This window comes from Silurus aristotelis (assembly GCF_946808225.1).
Source record: "Silurus aristotelis genome assembly, chromosome: 21".
Classification (NCBI taxonomy): Eukaryota; Metazoa; Chordata; class Actinopteri; order Siluriformes; family Siluridae; genus Silurus; species Silurus aristotelis.
The window spans coordinates 6361200-6375813 of record NC_139594.1 but is presented as its reverse complement, the minus strand read 5'-3'; the positions used below and the strand labels follow the sequence as shown (position 1 = coordinate 6375813).

Genomic DNA, 14614 nt, shown 5'->3' with positions numbered 1-14614 from the left:
ATAGAACAACCATAGTTTCAGGGAAAATTCAAATGATCTGCTTCAAAATGGTGCTGTGAGCCAAATGTTCAACATGCAAATGCATTTTTATAGACACTGAAATCACGGGCCTCGATAGGATTGGTAATATTGACAATCGCTGCTCACATATCACCGGGGTTCTGGTGCTGTTTCATACATTTTGCAGAATAATTTCATTACTATTGAAGGGATGCAGGGTTGTCAACATTAACACACTATTTAATTAAGGTACATTTAGATAAAAAAAAATGTGCGATTAAGTTGCGATCAATTACAGGTTAACTCATGACAATCATGCAATTAATTGCGATTAAATATTTGAATTGATTGACAGCCCTAATACAGACAGACAGACAGACAGACAGACAGACAGACAGACAGACAGACAGACAGACAGACAGACAGACAGACAGACAGATAGATAGATAGATAGATAGATAGATAGATAGATAGATAGATAGATAGATAGATAGATAGATAGATGTGCAAAGGCCAAACAAGTGTTTCAAAAAAGACAAAGAAATAAAGCAATCTTTTCAACGGGTCTCTTCAATTAACAAATAGATTTAGAGTTTAATGTCACAAAGTAGACAAACTGTTGGATTTTAAAAGAAAAAAAATACAAATTAATTCCTGGGAATGCAACCCCCAAGTACATGGGGACCAGTTGATCGGTAAACCAACACCTTACCCACTGAGCTATCACTTCTGACTTATACAAGCAGTCAATAAGCCTAATGAACCAACATGGCTCCTATTCAATCCTTCAACACCATGTAACTCATATGTAAATTAGGCCAAACAAGTCTTTGAAAAAAGACAAAGAAATAAAGCAATCTTTTTAACAGGTCTCTTATATTTAACCAATAGATTTACACTTTAATGTCACAAAGTAGACAAACTGATGGATTTTAAAATGAAAAATAAAAATCTATCCATTGTAACGGCAGGGCTAGAACCCACAACATTGCGGAGAACTACTGATCAGTAAACCAACACATTACCCACTGAGCTATTATTTCTGACTTGTACAAGCCATCAATAAGCATAATGAACCAACATGGCTTCTATTCAATCCTTCACCACCATGTAACTCAAATTAAAAGAAGGCCAAACAGGTCTTTGAAAAATGACAAAGAAATAAAGCAATCTTTTCAACAGGTCTCTTCAATTAACAAATAGATTTACAGTTTAATGTCACAAAGTAGACAAACTGTTGGATTTTAAAATAAAAAAATAAAATTTTATTTTTGGCAATGCTGGGGCTTGAACCCCCAACTACATGGGGGACCAGCTGATAGGTAAACCATCACCTTAACCACTGAGCTATCATTTCTGACTTGTGCAAGCAGTCAATGAGCCTAATGAACCAACATGGCTTCTTTTTCATACTTCAACAACATCTAACATATTAAAAGTAGGCCAAACAAGTCTTTGAAAATAGACAAAGAAATAAAGCAATCTTTTCAACAGGTCTCTAATAATTAACCAAAAGATTTACAGTGTAATGTCACAAAGTAGACAAACTGTTGGATTTTAAAATAAAAAATAAAAATTATTTCTTGGCAATGCTGGGGCTTGAACAGCCAAATACATGGGATCGAGTTAAACAGTAAACCAACACCTTACCCACTGAGCTATCATTTCTGACTCGTGCAAGCTGTCAATAAGCCTAATGAACCAATATTGTTTTTTTTCAATCCTTCAACACCATGTAACTCATATGTAAATTAGGCCAAACAAGTCTTTGAAAAAAGACAAAAAAATAAAGCAATCGTTTCAACAGGTCTCTTATAATTAACCAATAGATTTACAGCTTAATGTCACAAAGTAGACAAACTGTTGGATTTTAAAATAAAAAAATAAAATCATATCCTTTGCAATTGGGGGCTAAAACCGACAACCCTGTGGGGAGCTATCGATCGGTAAACCAACACCTTAACCACTGAGCTATCATCTCTGACTTCTACAAGCAGTCAATAAGCCTAACGAACCTACATGGCTTCTTTTCCATACTTTAACACCATGTAACTCATATTTAAAGTAGGCCAAACAATTCTTTGACAAAAGACAAAGAAATAAGGAAATCTTTTTAACAGGTCTCTTCAATTAACAAATAGATTTACAGTTTAATGTCACAAAGTAGACAAACTGTTGGATTTAAAAATTAAAATTAAAATCTATCCATTGTAACGGCGGGGCTAGAACCCACAACCTTGCAGAGAACTACTGATCAGTAAACCAACAACTTACCCACTGAGCTATTATTTCTGACTTGTAAAAGCCGTCAATAAGCATAATGAACCAACATGGCTTCTATTCAATCCTTCAACACCATGTAACTCAAATTGAAAAGAAGGCCAAACAGGTCTTTGAAAAACGACAAAGAAATAAAGCAATCTTTTTAACAGGTCTCTTAAAATTAACAAATAGATTTACAGTTTAATGTCACAAAGTAGACAAACTGTTGGATTTAAAAAAAAATAATTAAAATCTTTCATTTGCAATGCTGGTGCTTGAACCCCCAACTAAATGGGGACCAGCTGATCGGTAAACCATCACCTTACCCACTAACCTATCAGTTCTGACTTGTATAAGCAATCAATAAGCCTAATGAACCAACATGGCTTCTATTCAATCCTTCAACACCATGTAACTCAAATTAAAAGTAGGCCAAACAGGTCTTTGAAAAAAGACAAAGAAATCAAGCAATCTTTTCAACAGGTCTCTTCAATTAACCAAAAGATTTACAGTTTAATGTCACAAAGTAGACAAACTGATGGATTTTAAAATGAAAAAATAAAAATTAACTCTTGGCAATGTTGGGGCTTGAACCCCCAACTACTTGGGGACCAGCTGATAGGTAAACCATCACCTTACCCACAGAGCTATCCTTTCTGACTTATAGAAACAGTCAATAAGCCTAATGAACCAACATGGCTTATTTTCCATACTTCAACACCATGTAACTCATATTAAAAGTAGGCCAAACAAGTATTTAAAAAAAGACAAAGAAAAAAGCAACCTTTTCAACAGGTCTCTTATAAATAACCAATAGATTTACAGTTGAATGTCACAAAGTAGACAAACTGTTGGATTTTAAAATAAAAAGCTCTCCTTTGCAAAGGCGGGGCTAGAAACCACAACCTTGTGGGGAAGCTACTGAAAAGTAAACCAACACATTACCCACTGAGCAGTCAATTCCATTCCATCCTTCAACACCATGTAACTCATATGTAAATTAGGCCAAACAAGTCTTTGAAAAAAGACAAAGAAATAAAGCAATCTTTTTAACAGGTCTCTTATAATTAACCAATAGATTTACAGTTTAATGTCACAAAGTAGACAAACTGTTGGATTTCAAAATAAAAAAAATAAATAAATAAATTCTTGGCAATGCTGGGGGTTTGAACATCCAACTACATGGGGACCAGCGGATCAGTAAACCCTCACCTTAGCCCCTGAGCTATCACTTCTGACTTGTGCAAGCACTTAATAAGCCTAATGAACCAACATGGCTTCTATTCAATCCTTCAACACCATGTAACTCATATGTAAATTAGGCCACACAAGTCTTTGAAAAAAGACAAAAAAATAAAGCAATCTTTTCAACAGGTCTCTTATAATTAACCAATAGATTTACACTTTAATGTCACAAAGTAGACAAACTGTTGGATTTTAAAATAAAAATCTCTCCTTTGCAATGGCGGGGCTACAACCCACGAACTTGTGGGGAGCTACCGATTGGTAAACCTACACCTTACCCACTGAGCTATCATTTCTGAATTATGCAACCAGTCAATAAGCCTAATGAACCAACATGGCTTCTTTTCCATACTTCAACACCATGTAACTCATTAAAAGTAGGCCAAATAAGTCTTTGAAAAAAGACAAAGAAATAAAGAAATCTTTTCAACAGGTCTCTTCAATTAACAAATAGATTTAGAGTTTAATGTCACAAAGTAGACAAACTGTTGGATTTTAAAATAAAAATATAAAAACCTCTCCTTTGCAATGGCGGGGCGAGAACCAACAACCTTGTGGGGACCTACCGCTTGGTAAACCAACACATTACCCACTGAGCTATCACTTATGACTTGTGCAAGCAGTCAATAAGCCTAAAGAACCAACATGGCTCCTATTCAATCCATTAACACCATGTAACTCATATGTAAATTAGGCCAAACAAGTCTTTGACAAAAGACAAAGAAATAAGGAAATCATTTTAACAGGTCTCTTCAATTAACAAATAGATTTACAGTTTAATGTCACAAAGTAGACAAACTGTTGGATTTTTAAAATAAAAAAATAAAAGTCTCTCCTTTGATCGGTAAACTAACACCTTACCCACTGAGCTATCATTTCTGACTTGTGCAAGCAGTCGATAAGCCTAATGAACCAACATGGCTTCTTTTCCATACTTCAACACCATGTAACTCATATTAAAAGTATATGAGTATATATAAAAAAAGTAGAAACATAATACAGTATATACAACACAATGTATAAATACCAAAGAAGCAAAGGAGACCACCAATAAGAAATTACGCTATCAAACATATTGCACATAGGTAATATTGCACGGTTTTAAATTATAGTTATTGCACATTTTTGCATTAAAAACTTTGTTATTGTTATTATTGCTCAGTTAAACAGTAATAACAGTATTTTGGTAACTGGTTTACTGGGAGCAGCTCTGATTGTAAAGTCTAATTGCAGCAGGGAGAAAAGACCATCTGTATCGCTCCTTCACACACTTAGGGTGTAACAGTCTATCACTAAAGAAGCTGCTCGGAGATTAAACTTTCATACAGGGGGTGAGAGTCGTTCTCCATTAATGATGATAGTTTAGCTACCATGCTCCTTTCTCCCACCTCCTGTACAGTGTCCAGGGGATTCCCCAGGACTGAGATGGTCTTCCTGATCAGCTTGTCCAGTCTCTTCCTGTCTGCAGTAGAGATGCTGCTGCAACAGTAGACCACACCATAAGACGATGTCAGACCACCACAGAGTAAAAAAAAAGGTCTTCAGTAGCTCTCCCTTTTATTTTTTTTATCAAATTTTAACTGCTCTAATACAAGATACACAAATTTGTATGGTCCTGTCAAGCAGACAAAAACATGAACATGATAAATCGAACATGTGGCTTTGCATGGTTGCACGACGTACGATGTTATCTCTTGGTGTGTACTCACTTGTTGCTAGTCATTTTGACAATAATGATTGTATGTTGAGTTATTTTTAGTGTTTTAGTGTCTATAATTCATATAGACATTATGTCACTTTCTAAACGTACTAGTGTAAAATGTATACAACCCGTGAATTTTCCGATCCGCAACTTATTGGGGTTTGACTGTGTGTTTGTGTGTTTGTGTTTTTTTTTTTTTTTAATGAAAATTTGTCATTTTCATATAACAAAGCATTTACGGCATTTGGCAGATGCCTTTATCCAGAGCAACTTACTCTGAGCAGCTGAGCATTAAGAGCCTTTCTCAAAAGCCCAACAGTGGCAGTTATGCCATAACCAATTTGCTATTATCTCCACATCAGCCTGGCCCAAGCCTAGCCCCAGCCTGGCCCTCCAGTTTCCTTAGTCTCCCTAATTAATTCAAATGTATTTAATTTTTAACACAAGGCAAATCAAAGATATACATTTCATTTCACATTTCACTCACTGTAATCATTATACCTACACAGAATTTCCTTAAATGTGCCTTTTTCACAATACTGTAGGTATAAAGTAGTGTAGACATTAGAGAATTATTCTGTAGTATTATCAGGTATCATTGCTATGATATTTGGTAAAGCAAAGACATCACAGAAACTAAACCTAATACTATGTATATGTTAATACTCCATGGATCGATTGTTTCCCACTTTACATATAGTTGAGGAAAGAAATTATCCAGCTCTGGACCAATAACACTTCTGGCAGCCAGTTCTGTAGCCACCATCTGGAATTCATATCACATCCTGTAAAAATGCCAGAGGGGAAAATTATCTTAGAAAGAAAGTCTCTGGATCTAAAAGAACAGGGATGGGAGAGTTCAGATATCTTCTCTGTATGCACATGAAAACCAAGATCTTCTGACAATGTGATAGTTTGATATTTCTGATTTACACCTCATACATATGCAGTGTACTTTATATAGGGTTTTGTATAGAAGGTTGTATACAGGTTTGAGTTGTTTTTCAAACATTCACAAGCTAATCATATACATGTCAAATAGTTTTTCAGATTTTCTCTGTATGTGGATCATACAAAGATCAAAGCAGTCACCATTATAATTCCTTAATATAAAAAAATTACCCAAACAAGCCAAACGTATTTAATTTCTGTACCTTGGTTCTTAAAACTGAGTTAAACTCTGGTTTTGGACAAAGGTAAAGGTTTTCATTACCATCATAAAATAGATAGTTTTGATATTTTTTGTCTAATCTTTTGCCAAAACACTTCAATAAAAAGATTATGTAAATCACAAATGGAGGCTTACTATCTGCAATTAAGTGTGTGTGTGCTGGGGGGGGTGTTTGGTTTGCCGCACGTCATTCTTATTTTGCCAAATGACAAAACCATGTGACCTCCTGCATTGCTTAGCTTTGGCTCTAAGTCACCAACAATCAACAGCAGAGCAAAAAAAAAAAAAAAAAAAAGTTTTACAGACAACATTTACAGACAACCAATGGCCACACATGGTTCAACTAAAGCAGAGGTAGAACTAAAGAGTGTAGGAACTTCACTTAGAACCCTAAAGCAGGCTTTAGACCATCTGTTACACCGCAGTACACACACCATAGCTAATATGACAAGTAAAAAACACATTTGCCTATAGGCCACATGCCTGCCACTGTTGTCTGTGTTGTGCTGATGGTGCAAATACCCTGATGCAAATGCACTGCTGACATCCTGGTGAGACCTTGTGACACTGTGTCATATATTTTGTTAGCCATTTCCTGTGATAGAGCTGATCAAAATCTCATTCCTGATTCAGGGTTCCTAGCAGGAGTCTACATTGACTGTCCCACACTGATCCTGTAAGTTGGGACACAAAGCACCATCATGACGCTTCATAATTAAAAACAACCACAATGTATACTACAGAAAAATACAGTAATTGAAGTACAAACAAGGAGGTGGTAGTTAAGTGGATAAAATGCTGTATTGCCCCTGCTGGGCCCTTGAGCAAAACCCTTAACCCTCAACTCATAATGGTATCCGTGTATGTAATGCCATAAATGTCAATGCTAATTATCGTTTACATCTAATGCAAAAAGTCAGCCCAATTTACAAGATAGATGCACATTCCTTACAACATTCCTGATCCAGGAAGAAGGAAAGTGGCTGTTTCTCTGATTCTAGACTAAAAGATCTGTTGCTTTTTTTTTTTTTTTTAAGCAGAGAATGAACTACTGCGGGTAGATCCCAGTGCCCAAACACTTTGTGAGACAAAATCAAGCCATAAAAGCTTCCTGTTCCTCACCAGGCTTACTTATTCCCTTAAGCTTGTTCCTGCTGCCCACTGGCTTAAATGGGCAAGTATAAGAATGCCAGTCTATCAATCAATAGGCCTTTCTATATATAAAAAAAAAAAAAAAACAGATAGATGTAGATGTAGGGTAACATGATTTCCTATAAGGCCTATATCCTCAGCGATGTAAAGTTACCTTGCAAAGGCTAATTTGGGAGCTCAGTGTTTAAGGCTCTGGTTTACTGATCAGAAGGTCAGGGGTTCAAGCCCTAGCATTACCAAGCTGCCATGCTTGGGCCCATGAGCAAGGCCATTAACCCTATCTGCTCCAGGGGGCGCTGTATCACGGCTGACCCTGCAATTTACTTGACATCATTGGGATATGGGAAGAAAGTATTTCACACAGATGTAACGAACATCTGCCAAGTAAAAGCCTCTTTTCTTTTGTTCTTTTTTCATTTTTATAATTTTCAAACAAAACCACACAAAGTGTTAAAAAAAGCAATTAGTTATCACATAGGAGCAAATTTGATATGTTGTACCTATTTATCCAAGCAGTCATTTTTCCGGGACAAATACAGCATCGTTTTTGTACACAAGCTAAATTAGCATCTAATTTGAATCTTCAGATGGAATCCATTTAACAGATGCTGAATTGAGGGTAGTGTCAAAATAGTAGTGAGTGCAAACTCTATTCGAATCTGCATGAAATATGTGTTGCTTGATACCTATGCAGGAAAGGTCATGCGCACAGCTCTATTGGGCATACCAGTATACCAAGAGTATTCAACATGCATGTACATCTACGCAAGAGCCCACTGTCTGTCACTGCTTATCACATATTGAGGCTGTCATGTCCATCATGATGAGCAACGTTAATTCCATGCCCATATGGAACCCAGAACTAAGACTTTGTGGTTTGCTTTTGAAAGGCAGGAATTCAAAATCAGTCCCACCTTGTATCCTCCTTCAGTGTGCATTGAGCGTTCCTGAGACGTATATGGAAACTGCCACATCAAGCTCTTATATGCACAAACCATTCATGATCTGGCTAATCTCCTAGCAGACATTATGGCCCATGAACTCATGCTGAACTAAGACATGATCTCAGCCCTAGAACAGTGGAGAAAGCAGGCTTTTCTCATGAAAGCCTCACTTGGTGATTTAAACAAACTGTAAGTCAAATAAATAAAAAAACTATGCTAAATCAGCCTGGTAGGGCTACAAATGTAATTGTTTTTTTTACTTACAATTCCTCCGCAGTGAATTAAACATAACTGTGATGTTTGTGCGCTTAGGTAGAGTTCGGTCAAATAAGCGAAATGAGCTTACGTTAGCTACTTGCGTTTATTTTTTGGGGGTGCAAAAGAAAAGCCTTTTTATTTCAAATGATCAAAAAAGATAAACAGTAAATATTTGTAATCTCCATATATATTGACCAAAAATATATTGGTAATTTGTCAATCAATCAATTAGCCAGTATTGTACAGCCTTTTATACCAGGTGTACTATCATCAAGTCGAATTTTGGAAATGCAAACGACAAACACTGCTATCAAATATTTAGAAAAACAAAGTATGATAATATTATAAACATTTCATTGCAAACACTGTGTGATGGGAGGGGAGGGGGGGGGGGTTGACTGTTTGCCGACTAAGCTCCACTGTGAACAATGAAAAAGAAACTAATAAACCCATACACACATGCACCTTGAGGTCTGAGTACACATTACATCCAGAAGGTCACTGGATTAAAAAAATTATATATTAATTAAAAAAAACAAAAAAACAGTGACGATCTCGTTTCTGTCTCTTAAATGAGAACACATGCTCAGTCTTGATTGCTCATGTTTCTCAGTCTTTCAGTGCTTTATCCACTTTAGGTGCTTTCACTCTGTGGTGTCGCTTCTCATCCTACGCAGAGTTTTTGTCTCATCTCTCGGCCTCCATGGGCTGCTCAGAGGCTGCCTGCTGGCTAACTGCGGTGTGAGAAGGAAGCTGAGCAGCTGCCCAAAGCCCCTGCTGGCTGGAAGGGGGTGTGGGACCAACAGCCCAGTTAATGTAGGGTGGAGGAGAGGTAGCCATAGAAGCAATGGGACTGGCACCGATACTCTCTGAGGCTCGAAGATGGGAGAACATGGCTAGAGCGTCTGGGAAGTTGGGGGGCGTCGCTGGGGTGTTGGCAGGCGTGCACATCTGGTGGAATTAGAAGAGAGATGGAGTTAGACATGGAATTGGAACAGCCACATAAACACATCTTTTATCTTAGAGTACAGTTGTGTGTAAAATTGTCGCAGCAGACAAAAGCACATTTTTCCACTGGATATACAAACGAAAAAAAAAACACCTTTGTCTTTGTTTTTGTTTGTTTTTATGACCTGTCAAGTGGAAAACGCTTTCCTGATACATTTCATTCTCTCATTTTCATGTAGTGGTGCAGACAAAAGTACACAAAACATATCTGTTTATACGCCAACATTTATTTTGTCATAACTGAATGATTTTTATTTGTTTTCATTTTTGGGTTGGCTCATTTCCCTATTTTAAATATATAAATATATTACTTATTGACAATCATTTTAAATAATTGGTTTTGGCAAAAAAAGGTTCTCAATGGTGCCATTAGTACTAATTCTAGTACTAGGAATAGTAGTAGTAGTAATGGCAATATTATAAGCAGTAGTAGTAAATTTATAAATATATTAATTAATGGCAATTATATGAAATAATTGGTTTTGGTAATATGTCTCAGTGGTGCCCTTAGTCGCTGACCTAGTGAACTAGCATTAGGATTAGACTACAGCTAGTCGTAGTACTTTTGCTACTACTTTCATCAGTACTAGATCTATTACTAGAGATAGTAGTAGTAGTAGTAGTAGTAATAGTAGTATTAGCAGTAGGAGTAAATGTATAAAAATAATAATAAAATAAGACAATATAAAATAATTGGTTTTGGCAATAATGTTCTAAATGGTGCTTTTAGTATTTGAGCTAGTGAACTATTTTTAACGTGAGACTCTAAAGCTCTTTTATAAGGCTTTTTCGCTCCGGCCATGGACATGCTAAATGCAAATGTAGTTTAAACTGGTCAAAAAATGAATTTAAGAAAGGAGGAAAAGAGGGAGGCCAGGGAGGAGGTTTATGGAGGTGGTGAAGGAAGACATGCAGGTAGTTGGGTTGAAAGAGGCAGATGTAAAAAACAGGGGGGTATGGAGACGGATGGTCGGCTGTGGTGACCCCTAATGGAAGAAGCCGAAAGAAGAAGATTTTTTACCCACTCAGGAGCACAAATAAGATGCAAACATTGTTTTTGTCTAAATTTCCAGGTTTTTCATGAATACCAAATCACAGTTTACGCACAAATCCGGTCATATCAAGCTTGACAAAACGAGGCCCAACATGTTTTCACACACACACACACACACACACACACACACACACACACACACACACACACACACACACACACACACACACACACACACACCAAACACACACACACAAACAATATATATATATATATATATATATATATATATATATATATATATATATATATATATATATATATATATATATATATATATATATATTGAAAATGGCAAATACTTGGCTCTCATGAATATCAAACAATTTCAAACACTATATATATATATATATATATATATATATATATATATATATATATATATATATATATATATATATATATATATATATATACAGTGAGGAAAATAAGTATTTGAACACGCTGCTATTTTGCAAGTTCTCCCACTTAGAAATCATGGAGGGGTCTGAAATTGTCATCGTAGGTGCATGTCCACTGTGAGAGACATAATCTAAAAAAAACAATTCAGAAATCACAATATATGATTTTTAAACTATTTATTTGTATGATACAGCTGCAAATAAGTATTTGAACAACTGTCTATCAGCTAGAATTCTGACCCTTAAAGACCTGTTAGTCTGCCTTTAAAATGTCCACCTTCACTACATTTATTATCCTAAATTAGATGCACCTGTTTGAGGTTGTTAGCTGCATAAAGACACCTGTCCACCCCATACACTCAGTAAGAATCCAAGACCAAATTGGCCAAGACCAAAGAGCTGTCCAAAGACACTAGAGACAAAATTGTACACCTCCACAAGGCTGGAAAGGGCCACGGGGAAATTGCCAAGCAGCTTGGTAAAAAAAGGTCCACTGTTGGAGCAATCATTAGAAAATGGAAGAAGCTAAACATGACTGTCAATCTCCCTCGGACTGGGGCTGCAAGATCTCACCTCGTGGGGTCTCAATGATCCTAAGGAAGGTGAGAAATCAGCCCAGAACTACACAGGAGGAGCTGGTCAATGACCTGAAAAGAGCTGGGACCACCATTTCCAAGGTTACTGTTGGTAATACACTAAGACGTCATGGTTTGAAATCATGCATGGCACGGAAGGTTCCCCTGCTTAAACCAGCACATGTCCAGGCACGTCTTAAGTTTGCCAATGACCATTTGGATGATCCAGAGGAGTCATGGGAGAAAGTCATGTGGTCAGATGAGACCAAAATAGAACTTTTGGGTCATAATTCCACTAAACGTGTTTGGAGGAAGAAGAATGATGAGTACCATCCCAAGAACACCATAACTACTGTGAAGCATGGGGGTGGTAGCATCATGCTTTGGGGGTGTTTTTCTGCACATGGGACAGGGCGACTGCACTGTATTAAGGAGAGGATGACCAGGGCCATGCATTGCGAGATTTTGGGGAACAACCTCCTTCCCTCAGTTAGAGCATTGAAGATGGGTCGAGGCTGGGTCTTCCAACATGACAATGACCCGAAGCACACAGCCAGGATAACCAAGGAGTGGCTCTGTAAGAAGCATATCAAGATTCTGGCGTGGCCTAGCCAGTATTCAGACCTAAACCCAATAGAGAATCTTTGGAGGGAGCTCAAACTCCGTGTTTCTCAGCGACAGGCCAGAAACCTGACTGATCTGGAGAAGATCTGTGTGGAGGAGTGGGCCAAAATCCCTCCTGCAGTGTGTGCAAACCTGGTGAAAAACTACAGGAAACGTTTGACCTCTGTAATTGCAAACAAAGGCTACTGTACCAAATATTAACATTGACTTTTTTTAGGTGTTCAAATACTTATTTGCAGCTGTATCATACAAATAAATAGTTAAAAAAAATCATACATTGTGATTTCTGGATTTTTTTATTAGATTATGTCTCTCACGGTGGATATGCACCTACGATGACAATTTCAGACCCCTCCATGATTTCTAAGTGGGAGAACTTGCAAAATAGCAGGGTGTTCAAATACTTATTTTCCTCACTGTATATACTTTGCTACCTGAAACTAAAAGGTGTTAGATGACAAGACACTAGTCAACGAAGCTAATTTGCAAACAGGGACAAACTAACACACAGGGCAAAGAACTCTAGAGCAAAGTGCAAGACAATAAAGAGTCTATAATGAGGTAAAACAAGTGTAATATATTAAGTCTACTCATTCAGACATTATCCTCGGCCTTTCATTCACAAACAGAAACGCAGAAACACAAAACAAAGCGTGTTCAATCTACTGTGAATGACGGCATATGGAAGACAACTTAGGCAACACCCTCGCTCTAAAAGAGGGCCTCTCTAGAAGGCGAACGCTGTGCTATTTGAGACCGCGACTTCTCTCTGCCTTCCGCTCCCGAGTCACGCGGATCCTTCTTTCAGCAGATTTCAGAAAAAGCTTCTGCTCGACTCGTTTCCCATGCTGGGTCAGGGCAGGGGGGGAAAACCCCAAGCTGATTTATCACTGCTCTGTTCTGAGCCACAGGACACAGGGCTGGCTGCGATTTGTTCCCCAAATATTCTCACAATCTACTTAGAGGAGGAAAAAAACATATATATATATATGTATATAAGACATGCTAATCAGTTAAATCAGCCACAAAAATGACGCCACTGTTTCAGAGATAAGCGTGGTGTTTGGAGCTGAGAGCACAGGACAGGAAGTCGACAGAAAATGATGACGGATCGGACGAAGAGAGTAGTAATATCTCCATTGTACGTTCTGCTGAACGTGTGCTTACAAGATAAACATTATTTCCATTGGATTTAAGGGAATATATAACAAACTCTCGGTCTAGAAGTATTGTGATTAAAAAAACAGTGTCGTATTCTGCCTTTATATAACTTTTGTGAAGCCGGTGTCCAGAACAATCAGGATCAACATGTTCTCTCATTTGCCTGGAGTCACCCTCATCCTCCTCCTCCTCCTCCTCTCCACACACACACACACACACACACACACACACACACAGAGATAACTGAGATGTATTTACAAACATTTGATTCAAAATCTCTGTCATGGAGATATGTTTTTTTGACTCCTGGCAGAATTCACTAAAATAAAACCAGAAGTATTTACAAACAAACAAAAGAAAAAAGAAAAAGAAAAGAAAGGGAGAAAAGAAGCATTGTTACTGTTTTTGTTTTGTTGTTGTTGTTGTTTATAAAAACTCACCATTTGATGGCTGTAGGGAATATTTGCTTCCTGAAAAAAGGAGCTAAGGGCAGTCTAGAAAACAACACAAAGATTTCAACATCTTGAAATTGATCAACACACACACAAACACACACACACACACACACACACACACACACACACACACACTAGATCGTGTACACTTTTGTAATCTGCTTTCATTCTTTTGAAGACTTTTTCATTTGAACATTCTCGAGATTATAATCTAGAACACGTCCGAGATTACACTTCTAACCATACAGAAGGATCTAAAGGATCTTGGGTGGACAGCAGGAGATGGAGAATGAGTGGTAGAAGTTGTAACTAGCTCGATCTCCTTCCCACCACTGGTGTAGATTACAGGACAGTTAGTAAACAAACATTCAGACCCACCTCGAACTGCCAGTGTGCTGCCTGGAGAAGCTGTTTGGCCTGGTCCGCCGCACAGCCTGCGATCAGAACGAACTGGTTGATCATAACCTGGTGCTTCAGTTCGTCCATGCTACTAAACTAGTTTATTTCTGTTCCTCTCTGGACTCCTTCAAACTCGACGTACTCAGTCATGCTCTTCCTCGGGGTTGCCAGGTCCGCAAAAAACCGCCGCAGTGGACTTTAAA

General features: G+C 37.6%; 1 protein-coding gene and 1 long non-coding RNA gene across 2 annotated transcripts; one reads left to right on the top strand and one right to left on the bottom strand.

The window, feature by feature from the left end:
• The first annotated feature begins 6021 nt into the window (after positions 1-6021).
• Positions 6022-9255, top strand: LOC310717025. The gene is made up of 2 exons (XR_014530731.1): positions 6022-8407; positions 8441-9255. It is a non-coding gene; the product is annotated as an uncharacterized lncRNA (long non-coding RNA).
• On the bottom strand, positions 8819-14614 carry ubald1b (UBA-like domain containing 1b). The gene is made up of 3 exons (XM_083524655.1): positions 14391-14614; positions 13998-14051; positions 8819-9685 (listed from the first exon to the last, which is right to left on the bottom strand). The coding sequence occupies exons 1-3, from the start codon at positions 14496-14498 to the stop codon at positions 9422-9424; spliced, it is 426 nt and encodes a 141-aa protein (XP_083380781.1). The 5' UTR covers positions 14499-14614; the 3' UTR covers positions 8819-9421.